The 15,422-nt window shown below is 41.5% G+C and overlaps 1 protein-coding gene across 1 annotated transcript; it reads right to left on the bottom strand.

Moving 5' to 3' along the window:
- Window positions 1–4,300: 4,300 nt before the first annotated feature.
- mturn (maturin, neural progenitor differentiation regulator homolog (Xenopus)) lies at window positions 4,301–14,173 on the bottom strand. Its single transcript, XM_066690627.1, has 3 exons — window positions 13,746–14,173; window positions 9,066–9,188; window positions 4,301–8,133 (listed from the first exon to the last, which is right to left on the bottom strand). The coding sequence occupies exons 1-3, from the start codon at window positions 13,911–13,913 to the stop codon at window positions 8,023–8,025; spliced, it is 402 nt and encodes a 133-aa protein (XP_066546724.1). The 5' UTR covers window positions 13,914–14,173; the 3' UTR covers window positions 4,301–8,022.
- Between the last annotated feature and the right edge of the window lie 1,249 nt (window positions 14,174–15,422).

Here is a 15,422-nt window from a genome sequence, read left to right as displayed (position 1 = left end):
CTCTGCTTTTCCCCCGAAAGGAGACACTCGGGAGGGTTTCAGTGTAGGCTTGCAGATCACATCCAATAAGGAGTAAGTGGTGCCTTTTTTTCCCAAACTACATTGCTGCTGCTCCAAAACAAATGTTGGTCGGATAATATTATATTGAGTGGCAGTTAATGGATCATTTCATGCATCACTAGTGGGGGATTAAGTTATTGAAAGAGCATACCGCCAACAGCGAATGAAGGAACATCCATCGTTAATCAACATTTCAGCTCCGCTTCCCTTCCCGCAAGAGGCATTACTGCAGTTAGCAACTGAAATCTTCAGCGGCAGAACAGCTCAAGCGTGTAGTAAATCCTGATTGGCATGTGTATGGTTTGAGTCGGGGGCAGTGATGAAGGGTTCGGGGTGGGAGAATAATGACCAGCCTTTCACTGATGACCAAGAACTATGAGATCCAAACCGTTTCAGGTAATGGGGAGGCTGTTTGAAGCTGTACTGGGGCAACAAAGAATTGACTCGTGTGTTAAGTATAATGATTAAGTGAAATGTTGGGCTCATAAATAGATGTACAGGGTACTGGAGACCACTTCCTATCAGAAATTGTACAGAATAAAATGCTGTATGTATCTAATGTTTTGAAAGGTGATATATTTTGCGAAATGCAGAATTGAAACCAGTGTTTTCGCTTCTTGTCTTGATATCTATTGGAGTCTGCAGTCATGAAACACCCTCTTATCTAATCAACACCCCCAGTTTCACAGGCTTTTCTTCAAGAGAAAAACAAGACACACCACGCCACAGGGGACCCCCGAGGCAGTAAACCCTGCAGTCAGATTCCTGCTGAAACCCCCCGACAGAGAGAACAGGGTTTCACAACGAGAAGAGAGAGCACCGTCAAATTCAGGCAGAGAGAAAGAAGCCTCAGTGTTATTTTAAAAAGTGAAGATGAGGGAAGTATAAAAGATGCCATTCAGGATAGCCCAGCTCTAATTTTCTATCCCTATGTTATTGCATTTGATATAGATTGCAGAAATTATTAGTATTAATAATAATAATGCAGGCGTTTCATCAAATGGAAAATGTACAATATAATTGAAGACTGACTTGTTTCCAGAAGAAGCTCATTTGTGCCTGAAAAAGGTACAAGACCACAAAGGCAGATACCATGAAATACAGAATAAAATAGAGATGGTTATTACTATTAAGAATTCCAAAATGGTGTAGATTAAAACCCAAGACGTTTTGTCAGACACCACTTGTATGGTCACATTGTTTAGGTCTGCCTCAACATCGGCATCTAAAGATCCGGATGAAAAACGCCTGCATTATTGGACAGCATGTTTAGGCAATAAAACACCCTGAAGCTTCGTTGGGATAAATGATACTGCATGAGCTGGAAATGGGTTCAAGCAGAGGTCTAGAGCAGTCACAGCCAGAAAACACCTCCTCCAAATGGACTTGGGCTGTGTTCAAGGTTTAAGGTTTAAATCTCATTCAGGCCATAGGAAGGTGACTATTAATGGATTCCTGTAACAAAATACGTGCCACAATAAATCTTGTACTGTTATTTTTCAACAACGAAATGGAAACTATAAAGCGTGCATTCTGATTAAATGTCCTGGCAAAGGACACACCTGAGATTTGAGAGATGTGAACTGTGATAAGTTCATATTTAGAAAGTACGTGGTTTTTTTTTATGAGTGTTTATTTCTATTTAGAAAACTTTCCACTGCCACACCTATCGCCTATTAGTTGAATCATTTCAGCAGGGATAGACTAACCAACCAAGCTCTTAAAAAATCCCATTGGGGTCCTTATTTTTACTGCTATGGACAAACTGCCAGCTGCAAAATGCATTACTTTGATAGGCCGTTTGCCCACATTTAACCCAAAGTATAAAATCAGGCAGCTGCACTTCAGAAAGTCAGAAAAACAGGCAAAGTATAATTTGGCACAGCACAATGTTCTTGTTCTTGCAAATATTGATGAAGTGATATAATTCCCCATATGTTATTTTTTTATGTTTTCAAGTTTAAAAGTTGCAGTCTTGGAATTTGCTGTGCTGAATTTGGACAGTGCTGATTTGCATCCCATAACAAAACAACTACTGCCCTCTGGTGGTATAAACCATAACTACAATAACGAGTGTTTACAGGTGATAGTATGTTTGTTTCAGAGAGGTATACAGTCTGAAAGGAAAAACAACTTAACTAATGAATCTCGAGTAACTGTAAATAAACCTTAGGAGCTCTGATTTGGCATCCACTGTATATCTTTTAAAAAAGGGGACCGATTTCTGAGTTTGTTTCTGGAGAGGAGACAGGATAGTGTCTCAGTCATATTGTAGATGCTTCTTGATTGAGTTTCTCAGTCAAACCACCTGTATGCATTAATGGACCATTAGAGGCATAATCTATAATTCTTAGTTTAATAAATGAAGTCTAATGATGATTTAGGAGTATTCATGGTGTCTGTTTTGAGCTTGGGGAAATCACACTGCTGGAATATTGACGTCCACTCTGATAACTCAGTTTAATTTTAAGTTTAATATCTCACAGATTGCCCAAGTTCTTCATAAGCTCAAGCTTGTGATGTTACTCAGTCCACAGCCCCATCTCTCAAACTGGGGTAGTAAATAGGTACAAGGCAGCGTTAGGCTTCTGACATTCAGCTCCAAGCTTAGAGCTGATCCCAAAGTTCACATAAGGAACTTCAATCTACAAATCTTTTTTTTTTTTTTTTTTTGCTGCTGCTGCTGCTGCAATCTGTTCATAGCAGAGCCGGAAGACATTGTTAAAAAATTAATGACATAACATGGTGAAAAAGACTTTGAAATCTGGGCCAGACTGCCAAGAGGGAGCAAGAGGGTCTGAAGCAGAAAAGGACACTTCCCTTGAACTCTCTCGGTGCTTCTGAAGAAAAGGAAATAAGAAAACAGGAACCATCCAAACATGCCACATCCAATGACAGAAATTAAGACGTAGGCCTGCTTTAACGCGATATTCTTACTTACTGAATTGTTACAGGTATCATAGTGGGTCTTTATTGCTGTGGAAAGAGAACATTAATACAAGTTTGTAAAATAAACACATTCAATAAGTGGTCTATTTGTTTTGGACTTGCATTGTTTTGAGGCATTCAAATAAATGTAAATCTTCCCGCTATCGGCATACTTAGTGATGATTTGAGGCTGTATCTGCTGTGAAAGCCTCTGAAAGGAATTTGCACAAAGCTCATGTGATAAAACTGTACTGGTGGTGTCAAGAATTTACAGCATGAATAGTCTGAGTTTGAGAGTGTCAATCTTACAGCATCTGCAACTGAAATGACAAATTCAAATAAGACTCTCAGGCACACCGGTCCGACTTGGTGTTCGTCTTGTTCGCTTCACACGCTTTTTAACGGCACTTGGCACCAGTTCAGAGCTGCAGTTGAGTTTTAGCTGGAGAGGTAGCAAACTCCTGTTATCTCTGTAAAATCAGCAAAGTCAATAACTGAGAGACCCTGACAGCAGCTTTCTTCAGAGACTCTGGCTACATGTTGTGTGAGCTGCTATCCTTAGATTTCCGATTCTGAAGCCGTTTAACACTCTGCCTAGGACACCCTATCACAACGATTCTGTAGGACATTGTGTCGTTTTGTTCCTCACTCACTCACTCACTCACACACACAATAACAGTCCTGACTGATGCGACCCCGTCAGCGCTTTGTTTACAGAGCGTTTTGTTCGGCTGACCCCAGTCTGGCCCGCTAGCTGCTCTCCGGGATTTAAACTGTGCCGCTGTATGAATTACACAGACAGGGCTGGCCGGTCTGTCTGCGATGCCGTGTGATGTCAGCAATCCTGGTGCTGCACTGTGAGCCGCTCAGTAATTACAGCTGAGGCAGGCACTATCACTGAATGGCCCTCACAATAAGCTACCTGCCCCAAATAAAGAGCTTTATTGGTGTCTGGAACACAACAAGCCTCCACAGAGCTGGACAGAATCGAAGGAAAAAGTAGCCAAGTCAAGTTCTTTTTTTTACATGAGCTGTGCAAATCACTGACTGCTTTCTATATAATATTCATATATAGAGATTTCAAATCTGTAATTCCTAGATGTAGAACAGAAGAGGTTTTGATAAAAACAAAACTTGAGTGTAGGTTTAATAAGTCACTCCTACATTTCCTACAAGTCGATGAAAACGACTGTCACCAATACCAGTTTAGTGTTTAATCGTTGTGTAAAAGGTTCTCTCCGTGTGTTCGTATGTTCGGACACCAAATACAGAAGAGACTTCATGAAGACCAACAAGAACCACACAAGCACACTTATCCTTTCAATATATATATTTTAAACCAGAATTTTCATACTTGGAGTAGAAAACATAAAACACAGAGAGAAGGGTGGGGACGACATTTAAAACAAGCAAACTTGTAAATCAGATTAAAAAAAAAAAAAAAAAAAAAAAAAAAAGCAAAGAAATACAAATTAAACAAGCCCTAGGTGTACTTTCATAAAGTTCATAAAAGCCATGAGCAGATCCAGTGCCAGAGCAAGATGGCCAAAACAAATCTATGAAACAAGACTGGCAAAATCCCACGACAGTGTTGTGAAGCTTGATCTCACTGGAGACTTTAATTTATATTAATTGCATTTAATTACAGGTACAGTAAACACCCAGGACAGGTAGTAGGCAGCTGCGACACAGCAAATTAAAAATCAAATTAAGAAAAGAAAAGAAATCCAGAGGAATCACAAGTTAAGGGCCACACATTGTTGGGGGACGACCCTGACGTTTCACCTGCGGCACAGTTAGGTGCTCAAGGCCTGCGCATGGAAACTAGGAGCTGTATGGCAACGGTTTACAATCAAACTCACCAGGCAATGGTTATGTCTGGACCCACAGTGTTGTTCTGCTTTTGAAAATATATACCGATATGCAAGATTGCTCAATAAAGTCAATATGCATGGGAGAAAGGGAAAAAAATCATTTTAATTAGGAATGATGTCTTTCTTGTTTCTTAAGGCCGGAGTGAGTTTTTGTACCACGTTTGTTCTTTGCCGAGTATTATCAGAGAAACAATTAACCGAGGGGAGTGAATGGGCATAAATTAAACGGTTTCTGCGAAGACCATTAGCAAACCCTGCAGGGTATGTTATTGGCAAGCACATTTACTAACAGACTGGTTTTGTATTAGTTATTATTTTCAGAAGCACAGGGACACCCGAGGAGTTCGAGAAGAATGATTATGTTTAATGAATAAAAAATAAAAATAAAACGCAGGCAAATACTCATCTCTCACTTACACGAGTGAAAAACCCAACTGAGAAATCAAATATGCCAAGAATCCCAGAAAAGCTAAGGAACAAACTCCAGGGACAGATTACTCTAGTAGTGCACAGGGCACATCTTCAAAATCAATACTCTGAGTCATTCAAGCTACTTTTACCTTTCGCTACCATGCAGAGGATGAACCCCATCAGATCGTAGGTTTAAATATTATTTTTAATACATAACTAGGGTCATCCTGGCGGTTAAAAAGCCTCTTCAAACAACCCAAGAAAAACACCACAAGTTGAGCCAGGGATCGAGACCTCTGTCATCGGCCACAGAAAGGAGCGGCATGCTGTCTGAGCACTGACGTCATCTCAGCGCTGCAGCATCGGGTTTAATCCTCGTGTCGAAGTGTGTGGTCATTAGCACCATTACCTATCTACAGTACCGGGCCCCAGACGAGACTGTCCATTATGTCAAACTGGATTTAAAGGGCAGCAGGGATGGGTCCATGGGAACTCCCTTGCAGCTGAGAAAAGGCAGCAAGGCTTAATTGGCAGAAGCAGAGGCAACGTGGTTAAGGATAAGTCAGGTTTCTTTTTTTTTTTTTTGTTTCCCCATTCTGAATGTGTTAATGTGTATGATGCCATTTCAAAGTAAACCCCAATACTAGCGTGGAATAAAGGGTTTTATTGAAGTCACTGTTAAAAGTGTTTGATCCTACCATTAACATCAAGGCTTGTGAAAATGACTAATTACATCCCAACGCCAATTACAAGTCCATTACATGATTGTATCCCTCGACCAAATACACACCCAGTCTCTACTGTATTTTTAATTTGCACAGCGTCAGGGGGTAAAACTGATGTTGCTTTGGGCCGAACTAAAGCGGAAAATTCTGTTTCCAACATTTCTTTGCACCCATGATTTAAAAATGCACAAATTTCCTTAATTCTATTAAGTCTCCACTGGCAACCATACTGCCTTTATCCTGCAAGTCGTCTCTTAATAAGATGATTTAAAACTCTTTTTCTGATCCAGATCTACTATTTGCGTTTGTGCAGTGTAGTGGATATTTTTAAAACAGTAAAAATATATAAACTCCAACATAAATCCTCAGTAAGAAGTGTTTTCTTTTGATATACCGTTTGCTTGGTGTGGTCTGAGGTGTCTGAAGAGATACCTTGATTTAAGACTGTGGACCTCAGGAATGGGTTTGCGGTCTGCTCTGGTTCTGGTGCGGTTTAACGTACCGTGTGTCCCATTTCATATTCTCCTATCCCAGCTAACTCTCCACACCCACTGAACCACCCTATCTTCAGCAATAGCACACAGCTCAGTTTAATTACATTAAAGAAGGACATTAAAAATCCCTTTGTTCTACTGCTCTGTAGTGTTCCGCCAGCCATCAACCGACTGCAAAACATTTCTGATTACTCCAAGTCAAGTGCCACTTACGTTTTCCTGTAGTGCTTTTCAGCAAATTACAATTCAAATGCAAAGTGCCATTTAGCCATCACTACTTCACTATACACAAACTGGAGAAGAATAAAATGATATAATTTCAGGAGACGCAGTGAAATCAGAGGGAAATGAAACGTCTGAGGACAACTCAAAATCCGAAGAATGCCCTTCTCTACACAAATCGACAAAATACAGCAGCTTCCAGGACTGGAACCAATTTCTATATATATATATATTAGAGACACATGTATCTTCCCTTCAGTTAATGGTAATGAAAACCTCACAGAGAGATGGATTACAAAGTTCTTCTAATTTTACAACTAAATCAATACAGAAACAACTGAATTAAAGTCGGGAACACTTCTTTCCTGATTGGTCTAATACTCCTATTATGCTGAAATTAAACAGCCATTCCTTCACAATTACGTACTGTGTAACCTTGAGTGAATAGCGTATAAAAGGCTTATATCATCAAGTGCAAGGTGTTTAGTTCTTATTTTTTCCCTGCTATTTGCTTGTTAGTTTGGAAGTGGTTAAATGTGGACATTAAGGTTTGGTTGCTATTTGCACAGCTCAGATTGTAAAGCTGATGCACACCTCAACCAAACAGCACTGAAAATACTTTAAAACATTTTGTCCCAGGCTCCGTGTTGAGTTTCAGTAGTAATTTATAATTGTGATAAAACAGACTCTTGCCTATTTATAAAATCCCTGCGCTGCATTCTATTTTACTCGATTTCATTCACATGACTATCTGAGCAGCTCTGTCCGCGGTCACCTATATCACGTTTTTCTTTTACAACCTGAAAAATATTTGATTTGACACCAGTGTCGACTAACTGCCTTTAACAATAAAGCAATTATTGACAATGCCTTAGTGGTGCATTGTAAGTACCCATCTGCAGGAAATTAAACCTTATCGTACATTTTAAAAATGGAAGTGGTGATGGAGAGGGGGAGCAAATGCAAGTTTAAAATAAAAACGTAATTAAAATCGACTGCTTATACTATATCACGCCACTGGCATGTTGTTCATCATAAAACCAAAGGAAAACAAAAAGTCCCAGAAATTGTTCCTCTGACAATAGCCTCCTGCCACCCAGTTTTGAACAGGACGTGTGTAGAAGTGTATGGACAGCTGGAGTATTAAGCCTATTGATAGCGTACTTGGGAAGCGTTACTGTTGTGCAGTTGAGAGGGACACAGGGGTTAGGATTTGCTGGCTGTCCTGGTTGTGTCGGAAAGGTGCAGCCCCCACGGGGTCCCTGCTGCGGCCCCAGCGCCCTCTCCCCTGCCCGGCCCTCGGCTCCGTCACTGCTGGCTGACGCCCATCTGCTGGTGGTCAGCCTCGGGCTCTTCCTCCTCCACGTCCGCGTGGTACTCCTCGAACGCGTCGTCGTCTATGTCAGGGAGGCCCAGCAGCTGAAACAAGACGACAGCGAGGTGAGGTCAGAGCAACACTGTGGCGAGCGGACTCCAGAGCTAAATTAATTAGGTTCTGGACGGGAAACAATCCCATGTAGTCAATCTATGCAAAACCGTGAGGAGGACTGTCCAAAACGGGCTGCTTGTGACCTTTCTCGTGCTCTTGTTTTGCGATGCCCAACCACAGCGCAATATCGGTATTCCGGAAATAGAGAGGTGACATTGAATGTGTACAAAACCTTCACTAGCTGTCGCTCCGAAATAGGCCATCTCTCCAGGGTTTCCTGAAGGGACTCTGGCAAGGCACAAGCAAGCTTTTACAGTCTCTGCTCCATGAACAGGATTCGCACTGGAGTCATACCGCAGTGATCTGTACTTCCTCTTTTCACAGTTCTTTACAAAAAATACATTAATAAAAAACTGGATTCCCGTCCTCCTTACTGTATCACATCCCTAACTTACTCATGCATTGCCACAGCCACTTAGAGTCCATTTCTAATCTGAGCCACAAGGCATCTGACTTTTGAAAAATGAGACACTAAAACAGCATGTCTGGCAAAGAAGGCGAGGGGGACGCTGTTACATTCCTCCAGTACAACTCGGGCATGCTAATGTCTCAGTTAATGTCCCAGACACATACTTCATTTGAAAAGGGATCAGTCACTGGGGGGAAATAAATGAAAGATGTCAAGAATTTGAGTGTTTTTTTAAGACAAATTTTCACTCATCCATTCATCATTCAGTGGGTTTCGGAACAGAGGTCTTTATCAGACACAAAAATATATTATAAATGGCCATATTCAAATTTAATCTGTCGTCCATTTCAAAAGTTCTGTTTCCACTTAAAAACGGAAAAGTCACACAGCCTAGGAGATGAAAAGAAGGCCGCTGTGTGCTCTCTTTTCTCTAAAATGGGGTGGGACACTTACAGGCCTGAAGGACCGAAACACCTTATCCAGGATCTCCAAGAGAGTCTTCTTGCCACAGGAGGAGATGTAGTCCTGAGCCAGCTGTAGGAAGGGCAGGCAGTCCTCGCTCTCACTCCACACGTGCTGGGGAAAGAAAAGCTGTCACCGTCAGGCATGCAGGAGATACATCCTGTGACTCACAAACTCGGACACATTTAAAAGGAGAGCACATGCTCACAGTCCAAGTATGGGACTGAAAGCCATCCGATACACTCCACTGCCACTGCCTTTTCTTCCAGTATAGCTTTGCTGTCTATCCGTCCATCTGTCTCTGTCCACTGCTCAGATCTCTTATTATATATGGCATTTGTACATCAGTCCTTTAAGTTCTGTAAAGCTTAGGACAAGAGCAAATAGTGGCGAAAGTAGTACTGAAAATACATTACCGTCACTGAAAGCAGAGCCACCCTGACCTTAACAAACACAGTTCCGTGTGGTTTACCAATCCAAAACTAGTTTTTGGAGAGTACTGCAAAAAGGCAAAATCCACTCATACATCCGAGATTTAATTGAACAAAAGAGTAATTTGCCTTCGTTCTGTATCAGTCCTCTGCGATGTGTGAAATATTAATGCCCTGCTGTTCCAATGCTGTGTTTAACACAAAGTTTTGCTCTTACTGTAGGTTTGTTAGCAATCCTAACAAAGCGCTAATGATAGGGTTGTACAACGATGACACAAATTGCCTTTCACAGAGGGTGTGAATTGAGTTTCAAAATCCGATTTCTTCTGGGGAATGAATTATAATGCCGAGTTCATCGGAGTACAGCTTCTAAAAAAAGCTACATATTACCACTGGTGTGAACATTAGTTTTTTTTTTTGCTGTTGTTTTTTGTTTTTCAATTCTTGAAGAAGTGAGCCATGAACGGTCTGAGAAAACCTCTCATATAGAAAACCACACAAATTGCAGATCAAGCACAAACGTAATTCCTGAAGGATTGTTTGAAAGGGACTTTAATCCTGGGGAGAGGTCTATCCTTTTATTCAAATGAAGGCAGGTCATGTTGTTCTGAAGTCAGTATAATGTTTGCACTTGCCCTTAGTCCTTGAACATTAGATAAAGTAGCAGCGAAAAGGTTTTTAAAGCTCTGACTCATACCTCTAATCAAGGCATGACATTACTGGAAATAAATAAATAAAAATGTACACTTATCACCTATAAACAGGCACACAAAATCAAAACAAATTATTCATGAATGAACGTTAATACAAATTCAATTGCTTTTGTTGGTGTAATCTCTGTGATACTCAGTGCCAGAGAAAGAGTCAGCAGCACTTAAATATAATGCACATTATTTTATCCAAAGGCTTTTTCAGAAAAGGCTGTTACACAACTGTGACATGACAAGGCCTCACAGCTTAGCCATGTACTATAACATCCTAATAGTTCTAAACTTATAAATAAGTGGAGGTAGAAATAGCGTCCAAAAAATAAAAACTGCTCTGAGGAAGGGCTATCATCCTGTTGCATTCCACTCGACCGATTTCCATATTATCGTGCTTTAATAAAGTGGAAAGCATTGGAAGCTTGTCTTAGGAGAAAGCTGCACTTCTCTTTGCCAAAACTTGGCATTTTCTTTCCCTCGATTCCATTCCCCATCTTCAGGCCCGTCTGTGAGGGGGCAGGAGCTGTGGTTTGGTTTGGATGACCATGGTATACTTAGTGGCAACAGATGAGACAAACAAACTCAACTAACCCTTTGCTTCCTGGGAAGAGAGACAGAAAATTACAAATTGTATCCTGATAATTTCTCGTTCCCAGGAAAGCGGTTTACAGAGCTAAATGTATCCGTCTCCAGTAGGAACAATTCTGGCAGGGGTGGGCCGATGACCTTTCATCAAAAGGCGGTCCAAGACAGGGGAGTTTGGTCTTTCAAACTTCACAATTAGAAATCCAATGCCTGAAAAACTGGTAATTATTTGCACCCCTTGTGACTCATTCTGTGCAAATCACTCCTCTAGATGTTTCTATACAGTCTGACCTAATCGTACATCCCATTGATGCCGATTTGATTTTGTTCCGAGGTCATTTATTTTCAAGAAAGGAAGAGGTTTTCCCCTGGCAGCACTGCAGTCCTGATGTAAAGTTATCTCCAACGCCCTCTTCACTCGCTCACGACACATAATGGGGTCAGAGTGTTAACCCTACCTTATCTTCCAGGTACAAGCATTGAGATTTCGGTTTGTGGATGGATGTGTTCCTATATCAAGCGGCATATTCGTAAAAGCCTTTCCAACACTGTTCGGGTGATCAAGTGTCACTGGAGAAGACGCATTATGAATACTGAGAAAATTAATTATCTCGGGGAAAGTGTGTCAATATGAACAATGTAGGTTTTGCCACTGAAACAGGACAAAGGAAAAAACATGCATGAAAAAAGCTCCTTAATCTACCAGGCACATTTTACATAAAAAGCTACAAATGTTAGATGAGATCATTGGAAAATGCTCAGGTGAAAATAAACAGGTTTTGTTAAGACGGATGTAGAATTGTTAACCAGATACACCCCTTTGTAAGTCAGTACGGCCATATTTTCTTTCTTTGCTCACTATGCAGGAGTGTGGGCATTTGCTGCTCCGCTAATGGTTTTTCAAGACAGGTGGGTAATAGCCAAGAAAGGTCATCGATCACAAAGGTCTCTTCCCGAGAAACCATGTTCTGGTAGCTCCTGTCCACCAACAACATCCCGTATTCATACCGCACTCCTCTTCCTGCTGCAGGGCCCGCTGGTGGGTTTCCCAGCTCTTGTCCCTGCAAGGGCTTTTCACATTTGAACGCTAAATGTTTTAAGAGCATCGTGACACGGGCGCGCTACCAAATGTCCTTCCAGAATTTAGCTCATTCCAATTTACATATCTATTATGTGTCTTGGTGGGCAGCTTTCATGGATCCCATTACAATATAAAGGTTACAGGCACTGACACAGCAGCACTGGTACCTATCTCTCGACAGACACGTGATGATGATTTCCTTCCACCCACTGATATATTACACTCACTTAGGGTGTAGGTGCTGGCTGGGTGTTTTTTCGTGGTCACCCATTTGTTATCACTGATGAATAACGTGATATTCAAATACAGGATGATTCGGAGCGAGCACTTCTCACTGACTTCCAAGATGACAGAGGGAACGGAGCCTTTATGACCTAAAACCCAACAAGCAGGTTCGGGTGTATATAATGCAGGTGTATGTCTGGTACAGATACTTTGCTTCAAATTTTTTTTCACCTTGACGTTATCCAAAAATAAGCATTTTCTATAACAAAGCAGCAACAACAAAAAGTTATCCAGCAGCTGCTTATTTATCTGAAGAGATTTAGAAATGCCCCACAAAAAAATTATAATCCGGGGAGCCTTTCTTTAAGATTACTTAGAGGTCACAGTCGAGAGAGGTTGTGCAGAATAAATTGGGTTCTTCTTGAAAAACTGAAATGTTAAACAGGAGTCTGTGTCACATCCTGTCTGTGCTCTAGCACATTACATAATATCTCCCTGAAAGCATGCGCCTTTTTACTGGACACTTTTGACAGTGTTGTGCTGGCAACCCCCGTTGCTATTTACAGAGCTCCTAGATGGATTGAGGATAAAAAATAAATAAATACATAAACAAACAACCAAACAGCACAACATATGTAGGGCCCTGTCAGGAGAGAGCTGGTGAAGGGCAGGATAAGAGGAACAGCAAGGAAGAGCGACTCATTCTGTATGATAACTCACTCATAAACACCCGTGTGAAATACTTGGGTAGCACACCCCATAATACAGCTCTAGTCGTGTTTTGAGTCACTATGGTTAGGTGCTTCAGTGTAATGCATGTGGAGAGCCTTCACCATGCAGTTCATCTCATACTGGGCAATTGCTGGAGACATAGATGTTGGTACAATGGGACCAACATATTGCACTCACACAAAGAAACCTATATAGCATTCATTTGCTAAGAGTCTCCAGACCCTGTCCCACAACATATCAACTAATTAAACAAGTTCAATAATAAAGAAAAAAAGAATTATAAATGGTTAAAAATAATTAAAAACTGTGTGGCTTTGCTTTGAAAGGAGACATTAGTTTGAATGTGTTTTTTTGTGCCACAGGTGGTGTAGCCACTGTTACCTGAGCATTATGGTGCACAAAGCACCCACAAAATAAAGGAAACGAAGCAATGCTCAAACGATGACAGAAGCAAACCAACACAGGAAAAGAGAGAGAGAAAGAAAACGACAACTGCACTGTTTTAAGGTGTTACTGATCTGCCATGAAGAACAAACACGAAAATGGATACAGCGCCCTGCTACGTCCTATCCCCACCCAAGTGCTCCCGTGTGCACAAACACGGCTGGAGGGGTGAAACCTCCGAGCCAAACACAGCGACACAATGTGCACACGCTGGTCAGCTTGAAGGGTCATTGCCTTTTTTGCTTTCACAATCAAAATAAAACGCCACACATGCAGTTTGGCACACTGGTTGTTCCGCATTCATGCAAAGAGGGGATGGATATGACAGCTGCTTTAACGTGTCCCGTGCTTTTTTACATTCATGCATCCGTGCGGAATCTTATTGGACCCCAGAGACCGAGATCCCAAGCCAACACCCCCCTCCCCTCACATCCCATCCCAATCCCATCCCCCCCGAACAGTTACTTACAAAATGATCAGCCCCACCGTGCATGTCTGGACACAGGACGTAGAAGGAAAGCCCGGGCTCCGCGTAAAAATCCAAGCGCCGCTCGTCGACCTCCTCGGCCGCAATGAGGTCGAAAGGGGTGCCGGAGCACCATTTCTCGGCTACGTCCACCAGCTGCTTGAAATCCATCCTTTGTCAGCTGTTTCGATGCACCTGGAGGAGGGGAGAGGAGAGGCGCTTTCCCAGGGAAGATGCGTGCACACCCTCGGTAACGTTGGACGCAAGCTGGGGCTCTCTGGCTCTAGCACGTCGTCCGCATGGTGGGTTTGGTCGCTGCTGGGGTGAACACGCAATACTGCACGCCGGGCGGGATTTTGCGCTCCTCTGCCGCCGCACGGATGAGGAGATGTTTCCTGATGGTCTCAGTCAGACGCGCACTGATTGCCAACGTAACGTCCTAACGCGGTGACGTAAACGGCGAGACCAGACTGACCAATCCCGACGTGGGATTGCCCGGCGATGTCAACCTGTCGGCTTTTTATATAATAATAATAATAATAATAATAATAATAATAATAATAATAATAATGTTGTAGTGGTATTACATTCAGTGTTTTTTTAATACACTGCGAAAAATACTATTAGTGCTGGTTTCATAATTAAGACATGCAACGTCATTGTAGTATTGAACTACTACCAATTTTAATTTGATCCCAGTTTGCAAACGATGATCCAGCATGACTTTTTGGGGGTAATGCTTGCATCTAAAATGATCTTAAGATAATAATAATAATAATAATAATAATAATAATGTAGATGTATTTGTATTAGTCTACAAGCAATTTTAGAAGTGTGCACTACAGATTGTTCTAGAAACTAACTCGTTACCTTTCGGTTATGTACACTGATCTTAAAGCTTTTAATGAAAAACTTTGCTTGGACTGCCTCTACCAGTTGATAAGAAAATAATAGTAACTTCAGATCCTGACTAGAATGTAGTGAACTGATTCCAGCTCTGATGTATGTGTATTGTTTCATAAACCAGATGTCTGGAATTCAAAAAGTTGCAGCAACTGGGAGCAATGCAAACCTTAAGTGTTTTATGTTGCATTAAGTGCACTTCCCATCTGTCGGTATGCCATTCATCAGTTTGTGTTTATGATGGGTTTAGACCTCTGTGGCGGAATGACAACTTACTGGACAAATCCAGAACAGAATTCTGTGATTAATTAATCAATCAGACAACATAATTATGACCTACTAAGAAGCAATGAAAGTGGAGGACCGTTACTCCAGGAGCAGGCTCAGAAATTCCTGTTTGATGGCAAAGGAGAGTTCGCACAAATTTGAATTAAATCCTACACAAATGACTTGGTAATTATTTTACCACAGAAGCTTCATGTCTATGGAAGTATTCGAACAACCTTCCAGGCTCAATCCATGTTCCTCGCGGTTGCTGTGGTCTGGACACTGTCAGCCCTGCGTTTAAGTCCAGTATTTCAATCGTTGCTGCAACATTCCTTTAATCCTCTGTAACACATTTCATACTGAAAAAGAGAAGTTACATAATGCAGAACATGCACGATTCTGTTTCGCCAGCTGGATATGCTGCCATTTATGGCTTCAGTGCCATAACAAGTCCCTGCCTACATTTGTTTAAATATCTCAAGAAAATTGCAAGTACCCAATGATGTAATC

This window comes from Amia ocellicauda, chromosome 18 (genome assembly GCF_036373705.1).
Source record: "Amia ocellicauda isolate fAmiCal2 chromosome 18, fAmiCal2.hap1, whole genome shotgun sequence".
Classification (NCBI taxonomy): Eukaryota; Metazoa; Chordata; class Actinopteri; order Amiiformes; family Amiidae; genus Amia; species Amia ocellicauda.
Note: the sequence above shows the minus strand (reverse complement) of the source record. Positions and strands in the feature narration are given on the sequence as shown.

Excerpts from the sequence above, each read along its gene's own strand:
- mturn (XM_066690627.1), bottom strand. The coding sequence starts at position 13,913 with ATGGATTTCAAGCAGCTGGTGGACGTAGCCGAGAAATGGTGCTCCGGC. Across the intron at positions 9,189-13,745 it reads ACGGTGGGGCTGATCATTTT|CACGTGTGGAGTGAGAGCGA; the intron begins GTAAGTAACTGT and ends TTCTTTCCCCAG. Across the intron at positions 8,134-9,065 it reads TGTTTCGGTCCTTCAGGCCT|CTGCTGGGCCTCCCTGACAT; the intron begins GTAAGTGTCCCA and ends GTCTTGTTTCAG.